This window comes from Rhinoraja longicauda, chromosome 20 (assembly GCF_053455715.1).
Source record: "Rhinoraja longicauda isolate Sanriku21f chromosome 20, sRhiLon1.1, whole genome shotgun sequence".
Lineage (NCBI taxonomy): Eukaryota > Metazoa > Chordata > Chondrichthyes > Rajiformes > Arhynchobatidae > Rhinoraja > Rhinoraja longicauda.
The window spans coordinates 35,672,188-35,695,155 of NC_135972.1; the positions used below are offsets into that span (position 1 = coordinate 35,672,188).

Here is a 22,968-nt window from a genome sequence, read left to right on the forward strand (position 1 = left end):
TCCCGTGGTCGAGCCGCACCAGCGATGTTAAGTCCCGCAGTTGAGCCGCACCAGCGATGAAAAGACCCGCAGCCGAGCCGCACCGGGCGATGTTAAGTCCCGCAGCCGAGCCGCACCGGGCGATGTTAAGTCCAGCGGCCGAGCCGCACCGGGCGATGTTAAGTCCAGCGGCCGAGCTGCACCGGGCACTGTTAAGTCCAGCGGCCAAGCCGCACCGGGCGATGTTAGGCCCCGCAGCCGAGCCGCACCCCGCGCCGTGAGGAAGAGAAAAGTTCCCCCACCCCACACCACCACCCCCTCCCACACATACACAACCAAAAAAATATTTAAAAACCATCCCAACACCGACGCACAACAAAAAAAAAAGGAAAAAAGACGAACAGACTGCTAGTGAGCCGCTGCCGTTAGGTATTTGGTACGCTTGCTTTCATCAGTCAGTCAGGGTGACGAGTACAAGAGTTGGGATGTCAAGTTACAATCGTGCACGATATTTGTCCTGGTTGTCGAACTATGGGAAGGATTTTTTATTAAGCTGGAAAGAGTGCAGAAAAGAATCATAAGGATGTTACCAGGACAGGAAAGCTTTGAGAGTCAAGAGTGTTTAATTATCAAATGTTCCAAAACAAAAGAATGAAATTCTTGCTTGCAGCAGCATAACCGGTCAGTAAACACATTACTCAATAGAGAGCATAATAAAACAAAGCAAAACAAATCATTAAATGAGAAGAAAAAATAATATTGGTGCCAAACCAAACACACGTCGGAGGTCTCTAGTGCAACTAAGGCAGTTTGTAGTTTGAATTTTAGTTGGTGTTTGTAGTGTTCAGAGCTGATGATGTTGGGAAGCAACTGTTCCTGAACCTGGAACACATGGTTTTCAGACTCCGATATTTTCTTCCTGATGGTCGGAGTGAAATGAGAGTGTGGCCAGGATGATGTGGGTTATTAATGATGCTGGCTGCCTTTTTGAGACAATACTTGCTCTCGATCTCGTTAATGAAGGGGAGGTCAGTATCTGTGATGGACTGATCAGTGCCTACCAATTTTTGTAATCTTCTTTGTTCCTGGCCATCCAAGTTGCTGAACCAGGCCATGATGCAACCAGTCAATATGCTCTCTACCGTGCATCTGTAGAAGTTGAAGAGTATTTACCGAATCTCCTTAATCTTCTAAGGAAGTAGAGGCGTTGATGCATTTTCTTTATTATTGCATCAATGTGCTTGGTCCAGGACACATCTTCAGAGATGTGCTGTTGCCAGAAAGCTGGGAAGTAGGGTGAAACAGAGAGGCTTTGAGCGAATCTAAGCAAGTTATATGGTTAAGGGCATGATGAATGTTATGTCATGTGGGAAAGAGGCCTGTTCATCGACTTTGGTAGGACAAATAGAAAAACAGTTTTTTGAATGGTGAATTATTGATATGATTTTTCTGTACATGAAACAGAACATGTCACCCTCCATAAGAAATAAAGGGAATGCAACTCAGCAGGTCAGGCAGCGTCTCCGGAGAATATGGATAGGTGATGGTTCAGGTTGGGACCCTTCTTCAGACTGATTATAATGGGTGGTGGGGGGGAAGAAAAAGGTGGGGAGCAGGTCAAAGTCCTGCAAGTGATAGATGGATACAGAGAGGGACAATTGGCAGATGGGTGGACAAAGGCAAGAGATAAAAAGGACACAAAGCTGTTAGATGAGGAGAGAAGAGGCATGAATTGAAGCCAGAGGAAGAGATGTAGGTAGAAGAGGAAGGGGGGAGGGGATAGTGGAAGAAATGGATGTGCTTCCAAGTGGGTCATGGAAGAAAGGGGGGAGAAATAAAGAGGTGTGGTGGTGTTTGGTTAGTTAGTTACCTGAAAAGATAGAATTCAAAGTTCATACCAACCCAAGCAGAATTTGTAAGCAACCCAAGCAGAATTTGAGGTAACTTACTGATTTGGCATACATGGTGCAAAAATTCAATTTGGGGATTATTATTTAGCAGTTTTATGCAAATAAGAAACCAAGATTTCTCAAGTTAAAGGTGCATCTTTTTGGAGATGCAGTGTGGAAACATGCCATTCGGGCCACCGAGTCTGCACTGACCAGCGATCACCTACCCACACGCTAGGGACAATGTACAGATGCCAATCAATTGACAAACCTGCATGTCTTTGGAATGTGGGAGGAAACTGGAACATCTGGAGAAAACCCACGTGGTCACAGGGAGAATATGCAAATTCTGTATAGACAGCACATGTAGTCAGGATTGAACCCAGGTGTCTCCCACTGTGAAGCAGCAACTCTACCGCTGCGCCCTTGTGCCACAATGGTTTCACTGTAAATATGCTCAGCACCCCAATTCAGTACTGGGATCAATCTTGACCCCTTCCTAAATCATTTAATTAGTTTTCCTCGGACATGCATTTATGTCCCAAGGCTTGTGTAATATACCTTGTAGCTGAATGTTGAAATTCGCAATGAAGATTATGAAAAGAGAAAAACGTGCAAAACAAACTGCATCAATTTGGCCTGTCTGAGCACTGCAAAAAATTATCCACTTCGTAAACTGCTCTTTGTTCTGAAAGCTACTGCTCTGTTAAGTTGAGCTCTGATTTCATGGTCAAAATTGTGCAATGTGGAAGATGTACACACTAAGGACACTAAACATGGAATGTAACACAGAAAGTAATCAATGACCTGAACCGTCCACTCTGTTGCTCTCTCTACATATTGCCTGACCTGCTCAGTATTTTCAGCATTTGTGTTTTTATTTCGTGCCTCCTCAGGTTTGAAAATGCATTTGTAAGCTTTATTTTGATAAAGCATTTTGTCAATATAAACGTTACTTAGAGTGCCTCAGTAATTGGTTGCTGCACAATACATTCCTGTTTTGACAGAGACATTCTCCATATGTAAATATTACACTTTGCCATCTACTTTGATTTCTGTAGTCAAAACCTATACTTGCGCGTTTTGTTCTTTCCATCTGTTACTTCAGAAATGTTTGATAATTTTCTGTTTTGATTTTACTGTTGCATACTAAGTCAGTTCCATTCATGTTGATGAACAATTCTCATTTAAAGATCAGCTCAACAAGGCAAGCTAATTCATGGGCCACGTGATACTGGATGGATTTAGTGTGGACTTTGAGTTATGCGAAACCTGTTCAATAGGTATCTATATACTAAAACTCTTGTGTGTTTGTTCCTGAACTACATCCAAAACGGTACACGATAGCACAACAATTTTAGGCCCACCTTAGTCATCGTCATCCCTTTGGTGCTAATGGAAGAAGTTTCATTGAGATCGGTGTTATATTTTAAAAGTTATTCACATTTTCGTTTTTTAAAACGCGCATACGCAGTTGGGAGAGGGAGAGGGGGAGAGAGAGGGAGGGATGGGGGAGAGGGGGAGAGGGGGAGGGGAGGGGGAGAGAGGAGGGGGAGTGGGTGGGGGAGAGGGTGCTGCACCAATGCAGGAGAGGTTTGGGCCCAACGGGTCCACTTGGTCTAGTAAATTATAATTGTACTCGTCTACAATGGTTGTAACATCATTAATGGGAGGTCTTTGATCTGAAGCATAAAATGCTGGTAACACTCAGGTTAGGTAGGATCCGTGGAACGAGAAATGTTGATTTTTCAGGTTAAGGAAGCTACTTTGGAAAAGGAAAAATAAAGTTTTAAATTGTAAAGAGGGTGAAACTAGCATTGCTATTGCTTGTTTTTGATCTTTACCAGTTTCGATGAAGTGTCTTTGACATGAAATGTCAAATGATCTGCTGAATGGTTGGAGGTAGACACAAAATGCTGGAGTAACTCAGCGGGTCAGGCAGCATCTCAGGCGAGAAGGAATGGGTGACGTTTCGGCTCGAGACCCTTCTTCAGACTGAATGGTTGGAGCATTTTCAGTTTTTAATTTAGAGTTCCAGTATCTGCAGTTTCTTTTTATATTCATGTAACCAATAACGATGGCCTGGAATTTGCAGGGTTCAGCAAACTGCCCATTTGATACATAGTAAAATTTTGAATTTGCCTTTGAATGCAGCCAAGTGAACTTGCTGTTAAATATGACTGGATCCAAAATGATGAGGTCCATAATGGTGCAATGGTACTTTATTTGTCATATGTGCAACTGCAGAGTGAAATTCATTTTGCATATATTACACATGCTGACGCTGCCTTTTTTTGGCTCCATTGTTGAGAGTCCAAAGTCCGGTCAGCCTGCGTGCTTGGAGTACTGGAGCTGTTCCTGCAAATTGACGTCCTTCTCCTCTCCTCGCCCGGCCATCTTTGTGTTGGTGGCTCCTCCTGCAGCTGACCTTTAAGGCGCTGGAGGTATTACCCCGGTTCACCTTCCTACCGGCCCACTCATCGCGCCCGGCATCTCCTGCTTCCTCGGTTTACGCCGTCCGACGAGCCTTTGGTTGGTTTCTGGTCCTGCCGTCCGGCAACCTTCGAGTGGGTTCCTGGTCCTGCCGCCGAATGACTAACGGATTAGCACTAGAACAACTAGAGCGAAAGAACGTATAAGTTGAAATCATTTCCTAATAAACGATTGAAATATTTATTGAAATTGGAGACAACTGTAAATCTTTTCTAAAGTGAAACACAAAGTGCTAGAGTAACTCAGCGGGACAGGCAGCATCTCTGGAGAGAAGAAATGGGTGACATTTTGGGTCGGGGCCCTTCTTCAGACAAGCTGGGCCTATGCAGTATCACATAGATGGTCCCTGCTGTGAAGATGGCTGAAATAAAACTGGAAATCAGCAAAGCCAAACATCGTTTTTATTGATTTGTCATTTTAAAATGCTTCTATGTGTCCCTGCCCCCTCAAAAGCTCTTAATTGTACAATAGAGTTTGAAAAAAAATTGTGATTAACATTCAATCTAATTTAACATCACGAAAGCAATCTTCCTTGGAGGTCTAATTAAAATTGAATGTTCTTTAGTCGGGGTTGGCCTGTTGTTGGATTAGTGTGCAGATACCCTCGCATAAGTACTGGGGAATTTGCCAAGTGGTTTACCACTTTCACTTCCACATGCATGATGGGAAATGTCACCCATTAACACTGCAAAACTGGTAGATTTTTCCTGCAGTTTCTGGTAGAGGCAGATACAGTGGCAATGTTTAAAATGCATTTGGACAAGAAAGGTATCAAGGGATAAAGGCCTAATGTGGGCAAATTGATTTGCATTGATTGACATCACGGTCCTCATTGATAAAGTGGATTGAAAGATCTATTTCTGTCCTTTACAATTGTATTATTCTGATTCTATAATTTAATCTCTTAAAATATAATTTTCCCATTTGATATGAATTGTCATTGGAGGATGATGCACCTGTAATGGATAAATCCCAACATCGTATATCTTTGGCCTTTTGATAAAATAGTAAGTAATGGGGCACATAAAGGACTAGAAAACAATTATCAACAAAACATTAGGAATTAAGGAAAATTACTTTGCATGGCATTGTGCATGTTCACTCTTTACATAAATTATTTGGATTCTCTTGGAAGTAAAGGCTAAAACTATGAAGAGGGTACAGTTAATTATCAAATGACTCTTACAGACCAAAGCAACTGAATGCGTTTTGGTAGAAAAGTTTTGGAGGCCACACAGAAGGTATCACAAAATGCTGGAGTAACTCAGCAGGTCAGGCAGCATCTTGGAGAGAAAGAATGGGTGACGTTTCTGGTCGAGACCCTTCTTCAGACTGTTGGAAGGCCGCATATTACTTAAATATTTCTAAATGGCTTAGAGGAGAAGGGGAATACTAGGAACATACAAGCTGAGGGTAATGAGGATAATAATGATATAAATTAAAATATTTGGTCCCCTTCCAAATGTATAAAAGGGATCCAAATAAATTGTTGAATTACAAAGAACCAGTCCAGTTGTTCATAAATATGAATCATTAATACAACCAATAAGAAATTTGGAAGAAAGATCTTTATACTGAAATTATTTAGACCATGGCATTTACACTCTCGGATAAGAGCTAAGGATAATATTATGGATGTACTTAAGAGGAATCTATGTAAATACAAGGCTGAAAATAGTAAATGATGGTGACATATTTAGATCGGCGTGTGTATGGACACTTGTGTTTGCATCTGGGATGGATTTGTTGAACTAAATGATGTGCTTTTGGATTCCAATTTCTATGATATTTTGGCAACTCTACTGTTAAATCTTATTTTATTCAACAAGAAGTACAAATCTAACTTTTCTTTGGGCAGCAAGAAGAACTGTTCATTGAATACGCTACACAATGCGCGAGTATAAGCTGGTGGTCCTTGGTTCAGGAGGTGTTGGAAAATCAGCTTTGGTGAGTCCTGTCATTGTTCATGATTTTTTTCCCTTGAATTAATCACACTTCTATGGCAGTCTTCATAACTATCTGTGTAATGGCTTGCCTCCCCTGTCCTCTTCCTCCACCCCCTCCCCAAACCCCCCTCTCTCTCTCTCTCTCTCTCTTGCTCACCCACCCCACCCCGCTCAACCTGCTGTCCCTTTCTCCCAAACTAGTTGTTGATATCTTACTGCTCAAGTAGATGTGATTGGACCTCTGATAAGCATAAAAAGTAGCGATTCCGAGTTTTGGTAATTGAGTTGTACAGCATTGAAACAAGCCCTTTGACCCATCCTGTCCATGGTAGCCACTGTGCCTATATGTACTTAATCCACTTACATAGAAAATAGGTGCAGGAGAAGGCCATTTGGCCCATCGAGCCAGCACCGCCATTCATTGTGATCATGGCTGATCTTCCACAATCAGTAACCTGTGCCTGCCTTCTCCCCATATCCCTTGATTCTGCTAACCCCTAGAGCTCTATCTAACTCTCTTTTAAATTTATCCAGTGAATTGGCCTCTACTGCCTTCTGTGGCAGAGAATTCCACAAATTCACAACTCTCTGGATGAAAAAGGTTTTTCTCATCTCAGTTTTAAATGGCCTCCCTTTTATCCTTGGACTGTGGCCCCTGGTTCTTGCCTGCATTAATTCTATATCCCTCTGTTCCCTACTCATCAAATACCTGTAAAGATGCATCTTAAATGTTGTTGCTGCCTACCTGCACCTACTCTGACAGCTCATTCCCTATTCCACTCTACGTCTAAGAAAAATATACCTATAACAGTATAATAGAACTTTATTGTCATTCGGTCACAAGACACAGCAAAAAAGAAAAGAACACAGGACACACGACCCCAACACAAACATCCATCACAGTGACTCCAAGCACCCCCTCACTGTGATGGAAGGCAACAAAACTTCCACTCTCTTCCACTCTCTTCCACTCTCTTCCCCCCGCGCCCACGGACAGGCAGCTCGACCCCTACCGAGGCGACCGACACGCACAGCCCCTGCAAGGGGATGGAAGTCCCCGCGGCCGAGCCGCACCGGGCACTGAAACGTCCCGCGGCTGAGCCGCGCCGGCGATGTTAAATCCAGCGGCCGAGCCGCGCCGGGCGATGGAAGGCCCCGCGGCCGCTGCTAAGTCCCGCGGCCGAGCCGCACTGGGCACTGAAACGTCCCGCGGCCGAGCCGCGCCGGCGATGTTAAGTCCAGCGGCCGAGCCGCACCGGGCGATGGAAGGCCCCGCGGCCGCTGCTAAGTCCCGCGGCCGAGCCACACCGGGCACTGAAACGACCCGCGGCCGAGCCGCGCCGGCGATGTTAAGTCCCGCAGCCGAGCCGCGCCGGGCGATGGAAGGCCCCGCGGCCGCGCCGGGCACTGAACCGTTCCGCGGCCGAGCCGCACCGGGCGTTGGAAGGCCCCGCGGCCGAGTCGCACCGAGCGCAGAACCATCCCGCGGCCGTATCGGGCGATGGAAGGCCCCACGGCAGAGCCGCGCCGCGCCGGGCACTGTTAGGTCCTGCGGCCGAACCGCGCCGGCGATGTTAAGTCCAGCGGCCGAGCCGCGCCGGGCGATGGAAGGCCCCGCGGGCGATGGAAGGCCCCGCGGCCGAGCTGCGCCCCGGGGAAGAGACCTAATAAAAGAAAGGTTTCCCCCGCCCCACCCCACCCCCCCCCCGCCACGCACATACAGAGCCAAAAACAGAAACAAAAACCATCCCAACACCGAAACAAACAAAAAAAAAAGGAAAAAAGACAAACAGACTGCCAGAGAGCCGCAGCCGTTAGGCGCAGCCACACGTGTGGACAGAAAGGTCTGTGTAGGAATGGGAAGGAGAATTAAAATGTCCAGCAACCGGGAGATCAGGTAGGTCAAGTGGGCCGAGCGAGGTTTCCGACACAGACCTTTCTGTCCTAAGTCTCCTCCTAATCAACTGTACCCTCTTCATAGTTTTAAGCTTTATTTCCAAGAGAATCCAAATTAGAGGAACAGCATCTCGTATTTCGCTTGGGCAGCTTACAGCCCAGTGGTATGAATATTGATTTCTCACACTTCATGTAGCCCCGGCATTCCCTCCCTCTCTATACCCCCCCCCCCCCCCACCCCCCAAGTCTCACTAGCTTCTCATTTCACCCTACAAACAGCTTACAATGGCCTGTTTATCATCATTACGTTTTTGCATATCTTTTATTCATTGTTCATTAACTCTACACATCGTCGTCTCTATCTCTCGTCTCCCTTATCCCTAACCAGGAATGAATAAAAATGGACCTAACTGACCAATCCCGCCCCCCTGACATCAGTCTGAAGAAGGGTCTCGACCCGAAATGTCACCCATTCCTTCTCTCCTGAGATGCTGCCTGACCTGCTGAGTTACTCCAGCATTTTGTGATACCTTTGATTTGTACCAGCATCTGCAGTTATTTTCCTAAAGTCATCCCTTTCTTATGTTTAAGTTCTACTCTGTGATCTTGCAGTATAATTCCCCCTGGTTGATGTATATGTCCATGTGTTTGCGAAAAATACTTTGCATCTCAAATGCTAGCCTTTAATCAAGGTTATGATTTCACATTGTGATATGGCGATAATGTCTGGAGCTCAAACTGTAAGCTCATATCTTTTTGATAATGCCATGCCATTATGTTGTTTTGCAGACTGTACAATTTGTTCAAGGAATATTTGTGGAAAAATATGATCCAACAATAGAGGATTCCTACAGAAAGGTGAGTTTACAATGAAGTCAATCTTTTGAATGCTTCATCAAAGAAAGGATCATGATTTTAAAATTCATTATTGTAAAAGTACCTCTGTCTGTGAAGTTGGTAATTGGACACAGTTAGGTTCATTTTTATTCATTCCATTTTTTTTCTTTCTGACAGCAAGTTGAAGTAGATGGACAACAATGTATGCTTGAAATCCTGGATACAGCTGGAACGGTAAAAAATATTGCATAAAATATTCATCAGATGAACAGCCTTTTGATTCATTTAGGTCTATATTTCATGATTGTCTTTAATTGCATTTGCCTTTTCTTGGGCTTTTGAAAATAGAAGTGCCATATTGTGGTTTCATTAGTTTTTTTTCCAGCTTTGATTTGCCCAGGTTCCACCCATTTAGGAATCCTTCTGGCCAGTTGCTTTTTGAAGATAATGTAAAGTTGCAGAATTGGTTCTGCTGCAAGTTGATGTCAGCCTTGTCGTTTTTCTTTTTTTATTCCCTCTTGCGTACTCATTTGGTTTCCATCTTAAAATATTTGTTCATGTTCCTGAGCCTCATCTTATACTACAAAACTCTGATGAAACTTAGAACTGAGATGAGGAAAAGCTTTTTCAGTCAGAGAGTTGTGAATCTGTGGAATTCTCTGCCTCAGATGGCAGTGGAGGCCAATTCTCTGAATGCATTCAAGAGTGAGCTGGATAGAGCTCTTAAGGATAGCGGAGTCAGGGGGTATGGGGAGAAGGCAGGAACGGGGTACTGATTGAGAATGATCAGCCATGATCACATTGAATGGCGGTGCTGGCTCGAAGGGCCGAATGGCCTCCTCCTGCATCTATTGTCTATTGTCTGCTTTTTAACCAGTTTTTGACTGCTGAGAATGTAGAGATTCTGCAAAGGTATATCAACAAGATATAAAAGGTAGATATAAAAGGTAGATAATATGTTGGTAGCTGGGATGCAATTCGGAAAGATGAAAGGTTATGCGTTTTGAATGGAGGAATAGAAGGGGATTTTTTGTATGTAGAGGGATCTGGATAGGTGATTCATGAAATACAAAAGCAAACATGCATATTGAGCCAGAATTAGATAGGTACTTTGGCATTGGCTTTATTACAAAGCACTAGGGTTCAAAAATAAGCAAATCTTGGTTTCAACTTTGGTGAGATTAGGTGGGCAGCTTGGGTTAATATACCCAAAGAGAAAAGTACTTGGAACCAGCGTGATTTTGAGTCACCAGATTAAGTCCAGGATTAGCTGGCAGTTAGTCTGAATATGATTTGATCATTGGCCTGACCTGAACCACTGATTTTTTAAATATATATAAACATTTGGAAAGCTAAGGTTTAACCTAAACATTATAGAAAAGTTTTTATTTCTCACTCTCTCTCATGAAATGCAGTTTTACGAGCAGTTTTTTTCACTGGTATGCATATAATTGCACTGTAATATTTATTAATGTAAACAGCATTTATTAAATGTTTAAAGAAACTGAAAACTGCAGAATGATACAGCCATTTTTTAATTACAGGAGCAATTTACTGCAATGAGAGATCTATACATGAAAAATGGACAAGGTTTTGCATTAGTATTTTCTATAACAGCACAATCAACTTTTAATGACTTGCAAGACCTGAGAGAGCAAATTCTTAGGGTCAAGGATACTGATGATGTAAGTGTGCAACCAGCTTGTTGTGGGAAAATCTAATTCAGAAATTTCTAATATTGCTTTTTGCTTTGATCAACCCTGTAATGGAAATGATTGCTTCTGTTGTGGGGCAGATATGCTTGTTGTGTTATAAAACATTAAGATCAAGATTCAAGATTCAAGATAGCTTTATTTGTCATCCAAAAAAACGATTTTTTTGGACGAAATTCAGTCACCCACAGTCCAACAATAAAAGCATTAAATTAGGCAGATTACACAATAAAGCATTAAAATAGGCAAATTACACAACCCCAAAAACACACAAAAAAAGAAACATCCATCACAGTGAGTCTCCTCCAGTCCTCTCCTCACTGTGATGGAAGGCCACAATGTCTTTTCCCTTCCCCTGCCGTCTTCTCCCGCGGTCAGGTTGTTGTGGTTGCAGGCCGCGCCGGACGATGAAAGGTCCGCAGCGGGCCGACCCAAGCCCCGCGATCCGGGGCGGGCGAACACGCTGCCGCTGTTGCTGCACGTCGGGGCGGTCGTGGCTCCCGACATTGAAGCCCCCGCCCAGCAGAGAAAAATCCCGCGGCCTATTTTAGGCCGCGCCGGACGGTGAAATGTCCGCGACCCAAGCCCCAAAGGAAAAATCAGTGAAAATTGGTGGCCTCAACTTTTTAAATTGTGCTGAAAACGGTTAATTTGATCTTCAAACAACTGAGTTAATGAAGTTTCCTGTAAAAATTGACGCATAGTGCCACGCAATATTGGGAACACTTATTCGCAGAAGAGGACACAAATATCTTCTCATCATTGTGAACCATAAGTCTAATGATAATGTGGAACGTAGAACAAAGAACATAGAAAAGTGCTGCACAGGACAGGCCCTTTGGCCCAAAATGTCTGTGCCGAACATGATCCTGCTGTTAGCACATGATTCATATTATCCCCTCACCCCCTACCAATCCCTCCATACACATGTTACCATCTTAAACATCACTTTCATGTCTGCTTCCTCCACTACCCCTGGCAACACATTCCAGGACCCGCCACTTACTTGCCCCAAACATCATCCTTAAACTATGCTGTTCTTATCTTAAAGCAGTGCCTTCTAGTCATTGACCTTTCCACCCTGGAACAAAAGGTTCTGACTACCTATCCATGCCTCTCATAATTCCACTGGAATTATTGGAAATTAATTCTAGCTCAAATAAATAGAGCTGTAGAAATGTGTCAATAGCCAATAAATCATTGGGCCAAAGGAAGAAGCCATAACTAGTAGAAATGGTGGATGCATTGGTTTTCATCGTTAAAACACTGTAGATTATAGAATAATTCCTGTAAATTGGATAGTGGCAAATTTAGCCCCAACTCTTTCAAAAAGAATCGGCCAAAGAAAAAAACTGAGACCAGAAAACTACAGACCTAACATCAATAGTAGGGAAAATACTAGTGTCCTATACAAAGGACGTGATAACACATGGAAAACATTAACAGGATTAAACAAAGTCAATATGAATTTATGAAAGGAAATTTTTGCCTTTGAAGGGTAGTGGATATTCTTCAGAATTTGTAGTTATTTACTTTCAATATTTAAGTTCAAGACTGCATTAATTTGATCTATTTTCCACATAGGTGTACGAGGATTAGACAGGAAAATGGATTTGAGCATGTAATCAGCCATTTCTGATAGAATGGCAGTGCAAGCCTGCAGAATTTTGAGGAAAGCATTTTAATTTCAGTCAGAACGATAGGACATGCAATTCACTTCACATTAAACATTGCGGGGGGGAAATGACAATTAGTGCTTCAAATGTGCTCTGGATTAGAACAAAGGAGATGGTCTTGGACGACAAGCTCCATTGTTTGATTTTGTTACTGCAGGGTTGCAACAGAGGCTTTGTACCAATATAAAGGATCTTATCTGGTTGCCTGGCCCAGGGTCGCCAAGTCTTACCTGGAAAGTCCACTTCACATTCGGGTTCCAAAGAGATATTGATGAAGCAGCACGGTGATCCTGTTACATATGTTTTGTAAAATACCCAAAAAAATCTGCATCCAATGGCACGGTGGCGCAGCGGTAGAGTTGCTGCCTTGCAGCGAATGCAGCGCCGGAGACTCAGGTTCGATCCTGTCTATGGGCGCCGTCTGTACGGAGTTTGTACGTTCTCCCCATGACCTGCATGGGTTTTCTCCGAGATCTTCGGTTTCCTCCCACACTCCAAAGACGTACAGGTATGTAGGTTAATTGGCTGGGCAAATGTAAAAATTGTCCCCAGTGTGTGTAGGATAGTGTTAGTGTGCGGGGATCGCTGGGCGGCGCGGACCCGGTGGGCCGAAGGGCCTGTTTCCGCGCTGTATCTCTTAAAAAAAGATCAAATTCCAATTCCTGCCACAGGACATTTTCTCAACATGTAACTTGATCTTTGGAAATTTTGGATTTTAAACTTAAATTGTCTGTAAGCTTTTTCTCTGAACAGAATATTTCAGCAGGAAATTACTAACAAAATCTAAGTTATTGCCAGTAAATGTTTCTGATCAATCCTAAAATATTGGGTTAAAAATATTGATTGTCCATTTGCGTGTGTGTTCTCTGGCATATTAACAATTATAATAAATGTATCCATTGATAACATTTTGCTTCTGGTCATAACTATTTGTAATTAATTTACAAATTGCTACTTAGTGCATTTTAATAAAGAAAAGTAAGAAATGCATGTGAATTTATAATTTTTATACAATGTTTTTAGCTTTTAATAATTGAACTTTTTACTTCCAGGTGCCAATGATTTTGGTTGGCAATAAGTGTGACTTGGAGGACGAGCGGGTAGTTGGAAAGGAGCAAGGACAGAACCTAGCAAGACAGTGGTGTAACTGTGCCTTTCTAGAATCCTCTGCAAAGTCAAAGATTAATGTTAATGAGGTGTGTCCTCTCTTCTCCATACATTAACATTCAAAATAATCTTCAATCCCGTGTGTTGCCTTAAATAGCTGCTCATACCGTTGGGGAGATCGCCACTCCTGTTGTTGATTAAGATTTGAACAAATTGGACATGTCTGATACTTGCAACAATGCCATTACTTTGCCCTTGGTTGAAGAATTAAATATATTTGTGGAATGTGTTGAAATTAATTTTTTGATGCATTATTGATCGCAGATCAATCTTGCTCTGGCTGGAGTGGGGCTTAAATGAGCACGTCATACTCTATTTATTGACGTGTACTGCGAGAGCATCAATAGGCCACGTTTTAGAATATTTCCAGCTTTTGTGGTATGGCAGAATGGTGTTTGGTTTACAGGCATTGGTATTTCCTTCTCTTATCTTTATAGTCTGTATGCATCGATAGCTGCACGTGTGTACTACTTGTGCCCTGATATTGGAAATGCACTTGATTTGTTGCATTAATGGACAGACTATTAATGCAGATTAATGGATAGACTATTGAACCAGGCTTTGTCCATGTCTTTGATGAGTGTGCCAAATGGCAATCGATGGATCGGACCAATGTACTGTCATAATACTATATCCATTCTTGAAGAGCACTGAACAATCAAACAGCAAAACAATGAGGGAGGGAAAGCTAGGGTTACTTGAAGTGAGAGAAGTCAATATTCATACCACTGGGGTGTAAACTGCAACACCCCACCACCCCTTCAGCTATCGCATACAGCATATGCGATCTTCTGCCATTTTCGCCACCTCCAACGGGATCTTACCACGAGCCACATACCCCTGATGCTGCACAACCTGTATTTCCAGAATTATTTCATTTTCATTTAACATAGATTTCTTCTTCTATGTGATCTTGTGCTTTTGGTCAAATAGGCAGAAATGGGTAGATCTCCTTAGATTTTGCACCCTATTTCAACTTTCCATTAGTTTCTAGTGCCTCTCTTCCTTATTATCAGAATGAATCTCATCACACGGCTTTGTATTACATTTTATTTGGCATAGGCCTTCCTAGTTTTCCAGTAGATGGATTTTTTTATTTTCATTTGCTTTGTTCAAATCATCTGCTTCGAATCAAATAGTGCAGGAGACACCCATACATCGTAACTGTTGTCTGTTTTGTTTGAAATAAAATTATCTAATTATTCCAATTCTTTTGCTTCCGAAATGGCCTGCAAAGTTCTTTCATGTGTACATCCTCTTGGAAATTGATGTTTTTCAGATCATAATGACACCTGCCAAGTTTCTTTCCTGATTTTGTTTTGATTAACACATTAAATCTGTATCCTCTAGTTACCAACAGGAAGAGTAGAAAGTTTATCTGTCTATTTTTCAAAACCCCTAGATTTTGACTATCCCTATTAAATCTTGTTTTAACATTTTCTCCTCTGTTTAGTAGAAACCCAGCTTTTCTGATCTCTACAGCCATTTAAAGATATAATGAGATGCCATCAACCTGAAATGTTAACAGTTCTGTGTTGACATCAGATGTTAAACTTTAGCAGTTTTCACTTTTTCAATATTGCAATAAACTCTGCATCTTCTACAGGACTAAATATCTTTGCTGAAGCACTGTGTTAGTATTGGACATAGTTCTCTTGGTGAAGACCAACTGGTCTTTTTTTTCTACGTCTCTTATTTACAATGACAATTTATCCACTGCATCTATTAAACTTGATTCACATACCAGCAATTTATTGCATATGGTGAAAAATTGCATATGTAAAATGGTACCAGTGAAGAAGATTATGCAAGGCTTAAACAGACTGCACCTTAATGAATTCTATTATGTTTACTTTGTTTTTAAATATATGTATTTTATTTAAAACATCAAATGCCTTGCAATAAGAATCTTTTATTGGGATATTGCGAAAATGTTTCCTCATTCTTTAAGGAATGAGGGTTCCCCTCTCCCATCATAGATGAGCCCTCGTGTCTCCTCGGTACCCTGCAGCTCCGCCCTTGCTCCCCCTCCCCCTAGTCGCAACAGAGACAGAGACCCCTAGTCCTTGCCTTCCACCCCATCAGCCGTCGCATACAACACGTAATCCTCTGAAACCTTCGCCACCTCCAACGGGATCCCACCACAAGTCACATCTTCCCATTTCCACGCCTTTCTGCCTTTCGCAGAGACCGTTCCCTCCGCAACTCCCTGATTAACTCATCCCATCCCATCCAAACCACCCCCTCCCCAGGTACCTTCCTCTGCAACCGCAGAAGATGCAACACCTGTCCCTATACCTCCTTCCTCGAATCTCTCCAGGGACCTCGACAGTCCTTTCACGTTAGGCAGAACTTCACTTGCACCTCCTCTAACCTCATCTACTGTATCTGTTGTTCAAGATGTGGACTCTTATACATCGGGGAGACCAAACGTAGATTAGGTGATCGTTTCGCTGAACACCTTCGCGCAGTCCGTCTGAACCTACCTGATCTCCCGGTTGCTAAACACTTTAATTTTCCTTCCCATTCCCACACAGACCTTTCTATCCTAGGTCTCCTCTATTGTCAGGGTAAGGCTAAACGCAAATTGGAGGAACAGCTTCTCGTATTTCACTTGGGCAGCTTACAGCCCAGTGGTACAAATATTGATTTCTCTAACTTCAGGTAGCCCCGGCATTCCCTCTCTCTCTATCCCTCCCCCACCCGTTGCACCAGCTTCTCGTTTTCACCCAACAAACAGCTAACAATGGCCCGTTTCCTTTATCATCGTTACTTTCTTGCATATCTTTCATTCATTGTTCTACATCATCGTCTATATCTCTCGTTTTCCTTATCCCTAACCAGTCTGAAGAAGGGTCTCGATCCAAAACGTCACCCATTCCTTCTCTCCAGAGATGCTGCCTGTCCCGCTGAGTTACTCCAGCTTTTTGTGTCTATCTTTGTGAAAATGTTTGGTTCATTTTCTTCTAAAAAGAAACGTATGTAAAGAAATTTATTTGTATACAAATTCAGCAAAGTTGTGAATTCAGATGTTTGGGTGAAAGAACTTGAGGACTGGATGATACAATCAGTGCACTTTGTTCATGTGACCAATTGAATTGTAAAAACCTTTGTTTCAATTGAATAGAGTATTATGGAAATATGTAACCAAAATTGCACTAATAAGGGAAAACCTTGTTTCTAATGATTCTGCCATGGGTTGGGTCATTTTAAACAGCCTGAAGACTTGAAAGAAAAACATTTTGGGACATTGTGAAAATCATATGTTTGGCTTCATAGCTTACAGTTTACCTTTGATTTTTTTTAACAGATTTTTTATGATCTGGTCCGACAAATCAACAGAAAATCACCAGTTTCTGGAAGACCTCCAAAACCAGCAAAATGCCAGCTGCTTTAATACAGTCCTATTTTAACTGAAGCAGGTATAAAAAAAAATTACATGCAACTGTGAATTGATAGTTTTGTGTGAGGAGAAAAGAAAATGCTATATATCACATATATTAGGGAGATTGTCATTTCTCCACCCAAGTATGTAGTTTATATCTTAGTTTAGTTGCGAGATACAGCGCATAAACAGGGCCTTCGGCACACCGAGACCGCGTCGACCAGCGATCCCCCTACACTAACACTATACTGCACACGAGGGACAATTTACAATTTTACCGAAGCCAATTAACCTACAAGCCTGCAAATCTTTGGAATGTGGTGGGAAACAAGAGTTCCTAGAGAAAACCCACGTGGCCAGTGAGGTAATATCAATAGAGCTCAAAAATTAGAAAGGTGCAATCACTCTGATGGAATTATACGTTGGGCCTCCCAATAGCCGGGACGACATGTAGACTATGGAAAGATATAAAAACAATAGGGTTGTCATAGTGCTGATTCTAACTTCCCCTGTATTGACTGGGTCTTCACTAATGCAAGCGGTTAGAGAGGACAGAAGTTGTCGGGTGCCTCCAAGAGTGTTTCCTGAAAATGTGCATGGACAATTCAACTGGAGGAGGGACCATATTGGTCCTTGTATTGGCAAACCAGCTGGTGTTTCATTTGGAGAGATTTTGGAAACAGTGGTCACAACTCCTTTTAAGATAGTTATGAATAAGAATCAAGATCAAGAGTGGTTATTTGTCACGTGCATCAGATATGAATGGGAATGATGGAACTCTTTCTCGCTGCAGTGTTACAGGCATATTAGCAGCAGCAGCAACAACAATAAATTATCGCTCATTCTAAGTTAACCAGACTAGAACAGTGTAAAAACCAAAGTATGTGAAGCAACCATAATAATGCAAAATCCTTAGTAGCCTTAGTAGTTCATTGCTGAATTGTGGTTGTGCAGGGTGGTACAGTTCCCTGGTGTTTGATGGGAAGACACTATTTTAAAATCTGGATGTAATTATTCTCTGTCTTCTCTACCTTTTAGCCAGTGGTAGCCATGATGCAACCAATCAATATGCTTCCCACTGTACTCCTAGAGGTTTGCTAAAGAATTCAGCTGGACTTCGGAGGGGGTGGGAGGGGAGGAAAGTACACAATTTGACATGCAAGAGTTTGTTTTTAAAAACTAGACGATCAGAGTTCTGGACCAGAGGACCATGTTCTAGTAATTTGAAGTAATTAAGGAGAGACAAGTGCACAACTATGGCAAGTAAGGAGACCTTGGATGAAAGGAGAGATTGTAAATATACGTCAAAAAGATTTACGAGGATGAAATTAAAGAAGTGATATAGAGATATCACTTTATTTTCCTCAAAAGCCCCTTGTAAATGTTTTGGATTCACAATTGGCTTACCCATAGAAGTCAGAGTAGTGGTGGAAAGGTGTTATTTTGGCTAGAGGTCTGTGTCCAGTGGTGTTCCACAGGGATCAGTGCTTGGATCTCTGCTTCCTGTGATCTATCTAAATGACTTGAACAAAACTGTAGATGGGTTGGTTAGCAAGTTTGCAGAAGACACAGAAATTGGTGGAGTTGCAGACTGTGAAGAGGTTTGTCAAAGGATAGAGCAGGATATAGATCAGTTACAGATGTGGGACAGAAATAGCAGAGAGAGTTTAAACCATGCAGATTGTTGCACTTTGGGAAGTGAAATGTAAGGAGGAAGTATACAGTTAATGATAAGATCCTTAACAACACTAATGTTCAGAGGGGTCTAGTGTTCAAAGTCCATAGCTCCTTGAAAGTAGCAACACAGGTAGATAGAATGACAAAGAAAGCGTTTGGTCTGCTTGCCTTCATCAGTCAGAGCATTGTCAGGAACTCGTGTCACAGCTTTGTAAAACTTTCATTAGACCGCATTTAGAGTATTGTATGCAGTTATGATCACCCAATTACTGGTTTGGAAGCTTAGGAGAGCGCAGATGTTTGCCAGGATGCCCCCGCATTAGAGGGTATTAGCTTTAAGAAGAGGTTGGCCAAACTTGGATTGTTTTCTCTAAAACATCGGAGGCTGAGGGAAGATGTGATCGATGTTTATAAAATTGAGAGGAATGGATAGGGTAGGCAATTAGATTTTTTTTCCCCAGTGTGGAAATGGCAAATACTAGTGAGCATAGCTTGAATGTCAAAGGGGGAAAGTTTAAAGGAGACATCGAGGACAATTTTGTTTTACACGGCATAGTAAGTGCCTCTCTTCTAATTTATGTGTGCATCCATTGGTGCCAAATGACTCAGTTTGCCAATATTCCGAAGGGTTCCATTAAATTTAAACCTGATGAATGTTCTGTCCAAAGGAAACTCTATTAAAGTTGCGTTTTTCTTGGCTATTAATACAGAAAACTTTTTGAACTGTGTAAACTGAATACCATATAACATTGTGTGTGTGTGTGTGTGTGTAAAAAAAGAAAACCTCCCTTCTTTAATCTCATTCATGCACACCCATCCGGCCCCTTCTGCTTCCGTTCTTTTAAAGAAACAGGCTTGTTTCAAGATGTCAGATCCATGGCTTGTTTCAATTCCATAAGATGTCAGACTTTACATCTGATAGTCAGCCTGCTGGACCAGCAGTGGAAGGTGGTGTAAAACATCACCGACCCTGGTTAATTTCTCTTGTCCTAGACTTGCAGAATTGTTCAATGTAAAACAAAAACAATTTTTTGAAAGTTTTAATATAAATGCTGGTCATAATGCCAGAAGAGATGTAGTAAAGCAAAGATATGTTGATTAGCCTGATTATTAAATTGTTTTGGGAGAACTTTAATTTATTTGAAAGTTTTTAGAAACTATAAGTATGTATTGATGATAATGAAAAGCACCTAAGACACATTTTAAATTGGTTTATATTGATATAAACATAGGGAAAGCATTCAAGTTGATTTATTATTTGTACTGAAGATTTCAAGTAACAATGTGGAATAACTGAATTATGTAATTAAGCTGAAAAGAGTGCAGAGAAGATTTATGAAGCTGTTTCCAGGACTTGAGGGCCTGAGCTACAGGGAAAGGCTGGTTGTGCGAGAACTTTATTCCTTTGAACGTAGGTGGATGAGGGTTGATCTTCTAGAGGTCATATAGAGCGGAAATGGGCCTTTCGGCCTAACTTGCCCATATCGACCAAGATGCACCATCTCCGCTCATTCCATTTACCCACCAGCCTCTGCGGGACAAAGTTGCCCTTCAGGTTTGTATTAAAACTATCCCCTCTCACCTTAAACTTGTGTCCTCGGGTTCTTGGTTCCCCTACTCTGGGTAAAAACCACCCTATTTATTCCCCTCATGATATACACCTCTATAAGATCACCCCTCTGCCTCCTGCGCTCCAAGGAAGAAAGTCCTAGTCCGCCCAGTCTCTCCCTACAGCTCAGGCCCTCAATTCCTGGCATCATCCTCATGACTCTACTCATTCCAGCTTACGGTGGATAAAAACCTAAGGGTAATTGATATGGAGAACCATAGGCCATAAGTTTAAGGTGAGAGAGGAAAGATTTAAGAACCTGAGAGGCAACTTTTTTATTAAGGGTGCTGGGTATATGGAATGAGCTGCTAGATGAGATAGTTGAGGGAGGTAAAATAACAACATTTAAAAGACACTTGGACAGGTACATGGATCGGAAAGGATTAGAGGGACGTAGGCCAAATACAGGAATATTGGACCAACTTAGATGTGGCATCTTGGTCGGCATGGACGTGTTGAGCTGAAGGACCTTTTTCTATGCCGTATGACTATATCAAAAGGATGAAACAATGGAAATAGGTTCTGAAAAAAAGATATTTAAGTGAATTTTGAGAAGGTTGATAATTTTCAGGTCAGACATCAAAAGGATTGGCTTTTGGGTCTTCATAATCACCTATTTAAAACAAAAAAATGAACTTTTCTAAAGTTTCACTTTTTTACCTCCTAGATCTGATGAACCATCTCTCATTTTGACAGTGCCAGCATTCCACTTTACTGAACCCAATGACAATTGAAAAATGGACTTTCCTGTGGTGGTATCTTTCAACAAACGGATGAAAGCTCCCAAGTCATTTTGCACAAAGAACAGAAAGCTATTTTTTACTTCAAAACATTCTATTCGTAGGCAACTGTTAAACTGTATCCTACTTTCAGTGTTATTACTGATCATATGGGAGGAAGTATACCTTTTACCAATGTTGTATTAAACTTATAATTAGTAGAAATCCCTTTTTTGGCAAAGAAAAATTGTAATTTACTGAAAACGCCACTATTTTAGCATCATTTAGATGGAAGTCCAAAGATCTCTTTAGATGATTTCTCGCAGCCAACTCTGCTTATTTGATATTTGTATCTTCTTTAAAATGGAGATGCAAGATAATTGTTCAAGTGTATAACTGCGCTCTGATAATTGAAACAGCTATTAAAATTATTTTTTTTATTTTAAAATGACCTGTGGAAATAGTTACTATGTATAGAATATGTATGTTTTGTCTCATTTATATTTTGTCTGTTCTATAATATTGCCTTTTAAATAGCTGTTAACATTTTCAGAAAATGTCTTTCCTTGTGAGTTTCCTTTTTGTTTACATAAGGAACAATGTTTATATGGATTGTACAGTGCGGGTCTACATCCGGAAATATATATTTTAACATATTTTAAGATTTTGCGAGTTTGTTTGGAGATTGAAATGCTCCTGAGCTGTAGGTTCTCACTGTAATTCTGCTTGCTTATGCATATTTGTAATTACCAGTACCAAATATACATTGAATTAGACATTGCCTGTTAGTGGTTATGTTAAACGCGTGTACTGTTTTGTTGAAATGTTTCTAAGTGGAAGAGTACTGTGGGTATTGATGGTGAATGTGAGAATAATTATTTCAGTGTAGTTGGTTACATAGCCTAAGTTCTGCTGATCTTATTTTACAATGCCGTGATGCTTTGTAGCATTAATATTTGGATAGAAGATTATCTGAGGAATTGAGGCACGGTATTTGAAATTGAAAATTAATGCTACAGATGCTTTAAGGTAGCCAAATGCAAACTTATAAAGCCTTAATTTCCATAGAGTGCAATTATTTGTATAAGCTCTTCAGTTCCATAAATTTAGATTGCCGTGCAAGGGCTTGCATTATGATTATCTGCCACTTGAATGTTTCGTCATGTTTTAACTGCAAGTAAATAAAGTATCTGTTTAACTTTTGTAACGGTAACATTGTGTACAATGAATACTGTTGTGTGTGTGTGTGTGTTCATGAATTTGTAGTGGTTACATTTTTGAAGTTTTGATCTAAGCGGGGTACTGATTGTGGATGATCAGCCATGATCGTATTGAATGACGGTGCTGGCTCGAAGGGCCAAATGGCCTACTCCTGCACCTATTTTCTATGTTTCTAAAAGCATCACCTTGGAGCAGGCTGCATATTTTGTGCTTGGTATTGATGGAAAATGCTATATCTGATTGTTTACTTTCAACTTTTAGTTTGTACTTGCATTGGTACTGTGCCACAAAACCAATTGATTAATATAGAAATGAGTCGGGGAAACATTTTCGTTGCTCTTTCCCTGGAGAAATTCACCTGCATTAGTAAACCCTTTAATTATAAGTATGCCTTTTCTATAACGTGCAAACATAGTTTTTGCTCTCATTTTGTAATTTTGGGGAAAGAAAGGTTTTACACACATTTTCCTTTTATAGGACTAACTTTTGCCATTATACTCCTACCACTTAAGAACTAATATGCTCTGGCATGACTGTAAATTGCCTCCTATAAGCAAGTGATTATTTGTGGAACTAATCCATTAATTGTGATGTCAGACTTGGTTCAAAAGTTCTGTAGTCACTAAGATTCTCTAATTGTCAAAAAGAAACGTAATGGAACAGTTTAGATCTGTCTAATTCTGGTAGGTTGGTTGTATTAGTAACATCATATTTCCCATTTTGATGATTAGGATGCTAATGGAGGATAATCGCAAATGTTAT

At 41.3% G+C, this 22,968-nt stretch overlaps 1 protein-coding gene across 3 annotated transcripts in view; it reads left to right on the forward strand.

Annotated features, from left to right (window-relative positions):
* The window catches only part of LOC144603724 (ras-related protein Rap-1b), a 42,431-nt gene extending 20,233 nt beyond the window's left edge, over positions 1 to 22,198 (forward strand). For 2 of the 3 annotated variants that reach the window (XM_078417402.1, XM_078417400.1), the window contains 7 exons: positions 6,220 to 6,308; positions 8,993 to 9,061; positions 9,218 to 9,274; positions 10,585 to 10,725; positions 13,481 to 13,624; positions 16,906 to 17,017; positions 20,934 to 22,198. In XM_078417402.1, the coding sequence (XP_078273528.1) occupies positions 6,252 to 6,308; positions 8,993 to 9,061; positions 9,218 to 9,274; positions 10,585 to 10,725; positions 13,481 to 13,624; positions 16,906 to 16,992 (555 nt within the window). In that variant the 5' untranslated portion in view covers positions 6,220 to 6,251 and the 3' untranslated portion in view covers positions 16,993 to 17,017; positions 20,934 to 22,198. Of the gene's footprint in view, positions 1 to 3,715; positions 3,871 to 6,219; positions 6,309 to 8,992; positions 9,062 to 9,217; positions 9,275 to 10,584; positions 10,726 to 13,480; positions 13,625 to 16,905; positions 17,018 to 20,933 lie in introns of all 3 variants that reach the window. The other variant, XM_078417401.1, reaches the window with a different exon arrangement.
* Positions 22,199 to 22,968: the final 770 nt, after the last annotated feature.